At 41.7% G+C, this 10,538-nt stretch overlaps 1 protein-coding gene and 1 long non-coding RNA gene across 3 annotated transcripts in view; one reads left to right on the forward strand and one right to left on the reverse strand.

Annotated features, from left to right (window-relative positions):
* LOC109368766 overlaps positions 1 to 10,532 on the reverse strand; it is an 18,279-nt gene extending 7,747 nt beyond the window's left edge. For both annotated transcript variants that reach the window (XR_002117071.2, XR_002117069.2), the window contains exon 1: positions 10,293 to 10,532. This is a non-coding gene — a long non-coding RNA (uncharacterized LOC109368766). The remainder of the gene's footprint in view (positions 1 to 10,292) is intronic.
* On the forward strand, positions 2,269 to 10,295 carry STOX1 (storkhead box 1). The gene is made up of 4 exons (XM_031554372.1): positions 2,269 to 2,388; positions 5,059 to 5,211; positions 6,554 to 8,786; positions 9,800 to 10,295. Exons 1-4 carry the CDS (start codon positions 2,358 to 2,360, stop codon positions 9,837 to 9,839), a joined length of 2,457 nt encoding a protein of 818 aa, XP_031410232.1. The 5' UTR covers positions 2,269 to 2,357; the 3' UTR covers positions 9,840 to 10,295.
* Positions 10,533 to 10,538: the final 6 nt, after the last annotated feature.

Raw genomic sequence — 10,538 nt, forward strand, 5'->3', positions numbered from 1 at the left:
AAAAAAAAAAAGTTACAAAAGCTCTATGAATGTTGAGGAGAAATCCAACAGTCTTTCCACTCAAATGCTGTTTGCATGGCCTCATTTACAACATGACGTGAGAGTGGCCATCACTGCTCTTTAATCTCATGTAACTCAAGAAACCTTCACAGCAAGCAGAGGACAGAAGCGCTGTTGCAGTGGCTTGCAGAAAACAGGGTGGTTGAAGAGGTTGATGAGGGTGGCAGTGAGAGGCACAGGCACCACTGTTGAAATAAATCCTGGGAGTCTGTCCTGTGTCCTACTCCGAGTGGGGTCAGCTGTGGGGTTGGACCAGATTGCTCAGGACTTTATCATATTACATCTTGGAAATTCCTCGGGACTGGAAACAGCAGAACTTCTCTGGGTAACCTGCTCTCCACTGCTGGGCTGTCCTGAAGGGTAAAAAGATTTTCCTTGCAGACAGGCTGAAGCTCTCCTGTTCCAGCTGATGCTTGTTGTCTTTTGTCTTCCTATCATATACTGCTGTGCAGGGATCAGCTCCATCTTCTCAAGGGGCCGCTGTCAGGTCTCCCCTAAACCACCTTTTCTAAATCTAAATTCACCTAAATCATCTCTGTCCATGTCGAACAAGCCCTATTCTGCCAGCTCCTTCTCACAGTGTTTCTGCTCTTATCATTCTGGTGGCCAGCTACTGAACTCAACCCCACATACAGATGCCTTTTCAATACTGATAGACCCAAAACCAGGCTTACTATGCAAGATGTGGTATAGCAACACACAGCAACACATAAGGGTAGGTGAATAATCACTTCCTCTTGTCTGCTAGCTCTGGTCCTGTTAATTCAGCCCAGGATGCTTCATTGCTGCCACATCACTCCTGAACGAACTAAAGTAGAGAAGCTAGTGCTGCGTATCATTGCTGTGACTTACACAGTAGGTTTACAACTAAGTGAGAATTCAGTGAAGCCCTTGGCAATAATATATGACATTTTTTTCCTAATATGCTTTATCTTGCATTGATATATCTGTGGTGATCCACAGACTGTTTGCTGGCAGCTTCCAGCTACTTAGGAAGCAGCCTGATTTGTACTGAAGCAATGACACAATCGAAAAAGCAACTGCCACTTGTTTAGTCAATCTGTTTGAAAGCTGAAATGCTTGTTATGTTTTGCTTCAAATTGAAATAAAGTGAACCTTTGAATTTTATCTTGCTTTTCTAAAACAAACCTATGTTGGGGCTACGTTCTCTTTTGAATAACTGTGGGTGCTGTTTGTCTAAGAGACCAATGTGTTTACCCCTTGGCTGGGATAAATGTGAGCTGAAGCCAGGGAGCAATGCAAAGTGAATTTTGGTCCACTCTGGGAAGGAGGACACAAGTGCAGTTATATCTTATCCCGTGATTGTAGCCTTAAGCTGTGTGCTTCTTTTGTGACTGCCTTTTATGTGGCAGCACGTTCCCAGGCAAAGCAGTAAACTTTAGGAATATTACAGCAGTTAGAGCTGACCTTTAGCTGAATGCACAGGAATGTGCAACTGCATGATGGAGGTTTTATAGCAAGTCTTTCACTATATAGATCTACAGTGCCTAACCAGCAACCAGTAACACCTTCCACACAAGACAAAGATTTTGACATTACAGAGTTATCTGGATGGTTTGAGATCTATTGCAGATAGGGGGTGGGACTGGGAGCAAAGAAAAGGCAGAGCAGTGGAGAAATCCCAGGGCTGCAAAGGGACTTTTTGGACCAGGCCAAGTGGAAAAGATGTGCTTGTGTTAAAATCCTGTAGCACTGGATGGCAGCATCTGCAGGCAGTTACAGGAGCCAGAAACATTGCTGCTGATGATGACTTGCTTATTCTTCTACTGTTTGCCCCCCTGGGCTGGTTGTGTGGTTTTTGCAACTTTAATGAGACCACTCATTTTATGTTATTTTTATCTCTCTACAGTGAAGCTTTTGAATCAATCTGTTTTTTTTTGTGCCCGACATTGAATGCTGAAACAGTTAAGGATGATTTTCCTTGCTCCGAGCTGTGCTGGAAGTATCCAATGCTACTTGTGATTCGACTGAAAAGCTGTAGGCCTGTTAAGATAGAGTAAAAATATTGTCTTGAGTGCTGTTGCTCTGCCAGTTATGCTATGAAGAGTGCATATGTGGCAGATGTGCTTATATAGTTTTGTTAGTTGGGTATTTTGCCAGTTGTGGGTAAAACAGATCTCTAAGCATTGAACAGTTTGCATGCTAATCTTCAACTAGCAAAAGTGCTCTTCTCTTTTCAACAGACTGTATGAAGCTGTATGCTTGCTTTCGCTGAAGTTAGTGCATTTGGAGCTTGAAATCTGCTCTCAAGATGTTCTTGGAGCATCAAAGTGAATATGCCAGTGGCCTCAGCAAGTGTTAAAGAAGGTCAGTTGCACGTTTCAGTGGCAAGAACTCTTTCCCACTAAGTTTGACCTAAGGAAAATCACAGTACAGTGAACACGTTGCTGACTGCTATGTAACTTGTTCCTACTTGGAGTATCAAACCACAGGTTTCAGGAGGGAGCTTGATGGATCTCAAAAGCCTTTATTTCTTTCCCTTCTCTTTTAATCCTGCTTTGTGTTCACCATATCTATCTGTGATGGCTATGAGTGGCTTATTAAGCACTGAGATTAAAGTAATTGAAAATATTCTAACAATCTTGACTATGTCTTTAATAACATACAGAGAAATTTTATCTTTTAATAAGGCCTTGAAAATCTCCATTAATGTTCAAAAAGTGCTACTGCAAAATTTCTCCAACTTTCTGTGTTTCTATTAACTTTTTTCCTGCTTAAAATGATTCCTAATCATTAATTATGAAAATGTGATGTTTACTATAAAATGTGACCAGGATGCACTTTAGTCTATAGAAAAGAAGCCTTTCAGTTTGTGACAGAACTGTACTTGCTGCTAGCTTTCCTCATGCATTTCTGCAGAAAATGAAGTGAATCAAACACAGTAGGGCTCTCCTGCAGGAAGGCACACGATCAGTCGGATCATTATCATAGAATCATAGAATCACCAAGGTTGGAAAAGACCTCCAAGATCATCCAGTCCAACTGTTCACCTAGCACCAATATTTCCTCACTAAAATATTTCCCTTTATGCTCAGCTTGACCCTCCTAGATAGACCTCTATGACTACAGAACAGAATTTCTAGCTGTACTTGTTATGTGTCTATTCTGTCTCAGTGGAAGTGGAATCATATAGTAGAGATTATTCTTGATTTGTATTTATTTTTTTCCCTAGAATTATTTACTGTTAACCCTTTATGGTTATAAAATTGTTTGCCTCAATCTTTAAGAGCTAACTTGAGCTCTGGTGCAATAAAATGTGCCTGTTTACTTTCTCAAGACTTGCATGAGAAACAACTTACGTGCCATTTTTCTTAGAGGCTGGAGATGCAAAAAATCTGCAATTATTAAACAACTTAACGAAAAGTAGGAGAGCTCATGTTACAGTCAGGACGAAGAAAAAAAAATCACTTTGTGTTAGTCAAGAACAACCAGAGGCTTTCCTGTACCCCAATGCTCATGTTACAGACGACTTGCCTGCGCTGTGATAGATATGGGCTCTAACAGGGTACTCTTGGGTTCTGAGTGCCCAGGTAATGAGCAGAGTTTGAATAGACTGGCAAAGCAAACTGAAAGATAGTAATACATGACTGCTGGCAGACTGCCTAGATAGGAGTTGGTAAATACAACTCTAGCTTCTATTTCAAAGTCAGGAGGGAATGATGTTTAATATTCCTATTGTTAGCACTAGTGATCTACACTGGGCATTTTAAATAAGTTTGCACTGTGAAAAATGCAATTTCAATATATACTTATTTTCCTTCACTATCAAGCCGGTTTTTATTTACTACTTTTCTTAAATGCTACCTTGAAAGAGTCCTCCCTTAAAGAAGGCGTGGGATTTGAGGCTGTGAGACAGACACAGAGAGTGATGGAAGATAATTAATATTAATAAAGATAATACATTCCAAATACACTTGGTGTTTTACTCCCTAGCTCTACAGGAACAAATGGTAAAACTGGCTGCAGCACTGTGCCTACAGCAGAGAGCTGAGACAGCAAAGAGTTATTAGTGAATGCTGATGGGATTTTCCCATACAAAAAGAAAGATTGCAATGGTTCCTGCACCTGCAAAGAGTATCCTAGAAACATCACCGGGGAAACCGTGTGCCAGGACTTTTTTTTTCTTCAGTGCTTTTTGTTGAAAGTAACCGCAGTTGGAAAACAAAGGTCAAGAGCAATTTGAGCTTTCCCAAATGCAATAGCGTAACTCATTACTGAAAGAAATGTTTGTGTTGTCGTTTTCTGCTGAAAGGCTAAATATCAGGTTCCTGAGTCAGCCACCAGACTATCCAATTGCAGCTCAGCCAAACCTGAATGTCACTCAATCTCAGATGTCACCTCTCACTTGTGGGAAAATTACAGTTAGCATTTAATTCCAGCTTTTGCCTCATGAAGTTACCAGCTGGTGCTGAGGATAGCTGGAGCTTTCTCTGCAACAGAGAACAGGGAAGAGACCACAAAATACCACCAAGTGTAGGGAACAGATCATTGGTCTAAAAAAAGGGAAGAAAAAAGCCTTGTTTTTTTTGTCTGAGAAGGTATACGTTGTCCTGTTGTAATGCACACACAGACCTCAGGTAAGTTCCTGCTTTGTGCTTTGTCATCAGCTTTCAGGGAAAGTATTAAATTCAGGTTTTCCTACATTATTTACATTTGATATTGGATGTTGATGTTTTTCACTAGTTACTGTGAGAACTATATATTCTGTATGGGTTCATACATAAACAGTCATTAAAAAATCAGCAGTTATGAGATGCATTTCTCTCTCTTGACTACCTGATTATTGAGCTAAATTAAGGCTTAAGCCCTGGGAAATCTTTGAGTACTCTGCAAATGAAAAGTAATTGAGGGCAAGGTGCTCGTTTTGAAGCAACAGAAGAAAATCTAACTGAAAATCAGCTACGACTAACAGAAAAATGAAATACTGTTCCATTCAAACTTTTTGTTTTCTTCTTTTTTGTTCCTTCTGGAGTACAGGTGGCACACTCCCTGCTCTGATGAATCCGTGCTCACTATCTCAGTCTATTCCTCTGGCAGAAGGAATCTGCTGTGCCATATCAGACATGAATGCACACCAAAGGATGGTCACACAGAAAACTTTAGTGGAGCAGTTAGTGAAAAGGTATCCAGGTAATGTGTTTGTTTCCCTTCCTCTTAAAAATGACTCTATCGTCAACCTTGAGCATCTATTGATACTGGATGAGCAATGCATAAGAATATCAGCAGGCAGATGAAAGAATACTTGAGTAGCTCTACAGTCCTTATCAATCTGAAAGCAACAGTAACATTCCTTTCAGTATGAGGATTAATAAATCTTTGAGAATAACCAAGGGAACTGGGTGCAGCAGTGTGCTGAGAATATGCTCCTTCTCGAGAGTGGGAAAGCATACACGAGGTGTTCAGGGAACAGGTCTGGAAAAGCACAGAACAAACTATTTGTCATATCAGTAAGACTTGGAGTTCTCTTTGAGAAGCAGAAACGCATTTGACTTTGGTGGCAAAGGAGTTTGCGGCAGGGGAGCTACAACCTGCTATCACAAATGCAAGTGGTCTCAAAATCAGGTTTGTTGGTCAAATTCCAGCTCCTCCTTTCCTGAAAGCAAGTTTATTACACCGAATCCTCCTTTACTGCTGGGACAGTAGATACTTCCATCCAATGCTGCATTTTCCTTCAGTGTGAAAAACATTCAATTTCCCTCAGGTTATTGAACTGGGGTGTGGGAGTGTGTATGTGTGACTCTGTAGAAGCTCATTATAACCTTTTGCAGGAGGTTGTTTAGTTTCATTCTAAGCTTTCTCTTTTGAATCATTGTAATCTCATATTTCTGCAATTGTTATAGGTAAGCTTTCCCATTACTGGGAAAAATTTTAATGCAACCCCATCAACTGGTTCTGAAAGCTGCCAGCAATGTGGAGCCTATACGTGAACTGAGATTCCACATGGTACCACTTATAGCTCAGCTGGAAGGAGCACTCCATGTTCACAGAAGGAGAGAACGTTTTTCTTGCTGTTTTCACCTTGTTTTGGGAGTCTTCACTCTTGTGGGCCCAATGATGTTTCCGTGCTGCCCTCACCTGGCGAGCCCAGGGGGGTTCTCCTTGACTCAGGGCTGCAGTCTGCTGTCCCCAGACAGATTTTGGGGCAGTCACTGCCATCTTAAGGGAGCCTCAGGCGACTGGGTGGCAGACAGCTGGGTGCTGGCACTGTTGCTGGCTCTGGTGGTGTATATAATAAGAACAGTCCTGCTATTTGTCCTGAGGCATTTGACACTTCCATGTTTAAATTGAGCATTTCCTATTTGCACTTCAGCTGCCACATCAATTTCAAACTTCTTTCTGAATCCTGCAAACGAATCACATTGGGCACTTTGTGCTGACTCACTCCCAGGCCTGCTGTAAACTATTTTTTGACCAGTTCTCATTTTATTTGAAAAATCTTTTCTAATTTGAAATGTCTGTACCTTTCTTGTAGGCATTGCAGTTCCCTCCCAGAAAATCTTATACAACATCCTTGGCACTCTAATTAAAGAAAGGAAGATCTATCACACAGGAGAGGGATATTTCATCGTTACCCCCAACACCTACTTTGTCACAAATGATGCTGCAGAGTACAATAACAGGGGCCGGCGGACAGACAGTGAGGACACTTACCAGGCAAACTGGGAAAGCTGTGTGGACCCAATGAAAGAAAACATTGCTACAGTATCCCGTTGTCTCCCTGGCCAGAATATGCTCTGTGAACAAAGACTCGAGCAGCTAATGAGCCAGGAACCTGAGGGAGGAGGCAAGAAAGGCTGCAGTGAAGGGAAGCCTTTGATTCAAACTCAGGTCATGTCTTCATCAGCTGAAAACCGTTCCTGGGACACCACGAAAACCCTGACGTCAGTGAAAGAGAAACTGAAATGTAGAAGATTTGGCCTTGGCCTTTTCTGGAGAAGTACTTCTAAAAAAGAAAAACATAAGGAATACTCAACGTTTTCAGCCCAGTTTCCCCCCAGGGAGTGGCCGGTCAGAGATGAAGATGACTTAGATAATATTCCACGTGATGTTGAACATGAAATCATCAGGTGTATTAACCCTACTCTTACCGTTGATAATTTGATTAAACACACAAGATTAATGCAAAAGTTTGAGGAGAGGAAAAAAAATACCACTAAGGATACCTCGGCTGAAGTGTTAACACTAAAACAAAAGTATCCTTCAAAGGAGTGTGTTCAAAAGACAGAAATTAGAACAGCAAAACACAAAAGGAAAACGAAGCCAAACAAAGAGAAGCAAATCAGCAGAAACAACAGGAAATCTCATGAGCATGAGCCAACACCCCAAAGTGAGAAGCTGGAAGAGAACATTTCACTGCTTATCACAAACCAACAGCCTCTGGATGCAGCAGTGGAATCCCAGGTCATATATAAAAAGCAAATTAAGAACCCTTTTCAGGGTCTCTCATGGAGACACAGCTTTTACACAAAAGCATACAAGGGTCGTATTAACAGCCAGCGGAAGTCCAGGAGACGAAAGCAGGAAAGGGATTTACAAAGGCTTACAAAGTCCTTGGACTCACCCAGAGCCTCTGAATATGAAGCTGAACAACTGCTTGCTGAAATGCAGGCTGACAACACTGAGCAAAACAAATCACCCAGTTTAAATGACAATGATAGTTATCTGCACAGCAGTACTTTGCGAATAGATGATAAACATAAATGCTTTCTGGACAGTAATGTTTCTGAAGACAACATCTACAGAGGAACTGCGAAAAGAAATCCTGGAGATATTAAAAAGTCCCCAGACTTCTACACTGAAGATAAAAGTGTGCGTAAAGAAAAAGCAAAACATTCACTACATCTGAAAGGTGAACGTTGCAGGTACAAGGCTGATGCTGTATGTGAGTTGTTGGACCAAGCAGCAAATGAATTTCAAAACGTCCATCTCTCAAATTATACAACCAGTGTTAGAAGGGAAAAAGAATTTGGTGTGACATACAGAAAAAAGACTGATAAAAAGAATGAACTTGTATTTAAATACGACTGTACCAACTATCCTGGATCAACGAAGCTGGAAAGTGACAGATTTACCAATAAATGTCATCTTCAGAACCAGAAAGTACATGATTGTGACAAGTGTAGTTTGTTGCATCTGGATGACAATTTTGAATGCAAAGAACCACATCACTTGCTTTCTTGCCATGCATTTTCAGTCACAAGAGACTGGAGTAAAGCGGTGCAAAAGATGGGAACTGCTCTAAAAATCTCTAAGGTTAATATTTATCCAAACCAATACAATTCAACTGTAAATAGACATGACTCTGGAGAGTATGGATATAAGGGAAGTGCTGATTTTGCAGAATCAATTTGTGGCTCAAAAAAGCATCAAAAGCCAGACCTCACAGAAGAAAGTTGTTTGTGCAGCCAGCTTCTTCCAATGGTATCCAGAAAGGAGGAAGAAACCAGCTTTACTGAATGCATGAAGGCTTCAGCTGTAGATTTCTGTGACACTAATGAGGCTGATGCTTTGCAGAACTGCACCAGAGAGATGGCAGAAGTAGTGGCATGCCACAATCTGGGCCCACAAGCCAAAGAAACAAGAACTCCCCCAGGAAAAACAGGTCTCATTTTGAAGAATGAATATACTGTGATATCAGGACAAAGTCACACAGAAGGGGCAGAAAACCACAGCGTTACAGGAGACAGTGGAATTGATTCCCCAAGGTAAGAAAATACATGCAACACAGTTACATGTGTCATCATCTAATTAACAACAATCATATCTGTGTAGACCTTTTGCTGTATATCATAAACACCCCTTCCCAGCAGTAAAACTGGTATTATCTTTTACTAATGACCCAGAAATACTCAACATTTATAGTGCTCCCATGTCGTATTCCATAAACTTTCTACCTAAATCTGCTATGCATATCCTGCTGTTTGTATTTTGCATTTGCGTTCACAGTACAAGATGGAGATGCATAGTTGCAGAAATGCTCAGGAACATGGATAAACTCAACGTGTTTCTGTTAGCAAGACTATCCAGCTTGCCATATGACATTATAGATATTGTCATAGTTATCCTGGTTGTAGGTGAAGAATAAAATGTGTTTTATAAAGATGTCCAATCGTAACTTAAAGTACAAAATATCCAACTTGCTCACAACAGACAGGAGAACGTGCACACCACCTTGAAGGAGAGGCTCCTTTCACTGGGTACCTGTAGCCTATAGCTGTACTTTTTTGAAGAGATTTTTTGAAAGTTTCTTAATGGAAAACAAATTGATATTAAACAAATTTTACATAGTTGCACATTGGTAATACACAGCTGTTAACCTAATTTGCAAGAACCTAAGTTAAAATGCTGTGTGGGGAAAAATTACATCAATTTTTAATAGCATTCTATGTGCCTAAAACCTTAAATGACTGATGCTTAAGGGCAATTAAAGCACTCAGATCGTCATTTGGTACGTATCATCACCTTGAGCAGCTTATATCAACAGGAGCAAATCACATCTTACAGTTTTTAAGGAAATGCTGCTGGAGGTGGGTTATGGTTGTTTTGTTTGTCCCTTCAGCAGCTTTTTGGCACAGTTCTCCTGTATTGCTTGGATGCGGCCACTTGGAGCCCGTTGGTCAGTCTGATGGTATTGATGCCATCTGAGGTAGCAGAAGCCAAGCCAGTACAGCTTTGTTTTTAGACCGTGAAGTCTGACGTCTAATAATTGTTCTTTTAGATGGACTGACAAGAAGATGAAGCTTCCTGCCAAACTCTGACAGCATCAATAGCAATGTATAGAGAACAGAGTGGAAGGGCAGTGACTGAAAGTTCCTAGTTTCAGCTAATTCTAGCCAGGAAGGCTTGCTAAGTTTTTAATGAGGTGTCAACTTTTTATTTCTAACAGTGCAATCATAATATAACTGCGCTTGGTGATATCTGGGGGCTGCCTGTAAATATAAGACTTTTATTAACATTTTGGAGATATCAATAGCAGAAATGTGTGGTGGTTTTTTTTTTGTTGTTGTTGTTTGTTTTTGCACCTCCTCGTCCAATAAAAATGAGGGCTGACACGGTGCATTCGGGTCGGCTGTTCGCTGGGGGCGGGCACGCACCGCCCAGGCACAACTGTATTTGACCTGAAAATTCCTGAAGGCGTTTCCTTCTCGAGCCACGACAGGCGCTGCAACTCCCGTCAGAAAACGACGCAGAGCCACTGGATCGGCACGCACCTTTTCACACGCCGACCTCTTCGCCGCCGAGCTTTTCTCACTGCCCCGCCGAGCCGCGCGGGGCCAACTGTGGACTGACAAGCTCTGCAATGCGAGCGAAGGCGCCCAGCCGCGCGCCCCCGCCTTCTCTCACGGAGGGGGAGCGCGCCCTGCCGCCTCACGGATAATTTTGATGCCTTATTCCCGCCTTCTTTCTCTGCCCTCACACCAGCGCTTTACACAAGCGCGGGTGCGCGGCACGGCGCC

This window comes from Meleagris gallopavo, chromosome 8, assembly GCF_000146605.3.
Source record: "Meleagris gallopavo isolate NT-WF06-2002-E0010 breed Aviagen turkey brand Nicholas breeding stock chromosome 8, Turkey_5.1, whole genome shotgun sequence".
Taxonomy (NCBI): Eukaryota; Metazoa; Chordata; class Aves; order Galliformes; family Phasianidae; genus Meleagris; species Meleagris gallopavo.

Excerpts from the sequence above, each read along its gene's own strand:
- STOX1 (XM_031554372.1), top strand. The coding sequence starts at position 2,358 with ATGCCAGTGGCCTCAGCAAGTGTTAAAGAAG. Across the intron at positions 2,389-5,058 it reads CTCAGCAAGTGTTAAAGAAG|GTGGCACACTCCCTGCTCTG; the intron begins GTCAGTTGCACG and ends TCTGGAGTACAG. Across the intron at positions 8,787-9,799 it reads AGTGGAATTGATTCCCCAAG|ATGGACTGACAAGAAGATGA; the intron begins GTAAGAAAATAC and ends TTGTTCTTTTAG.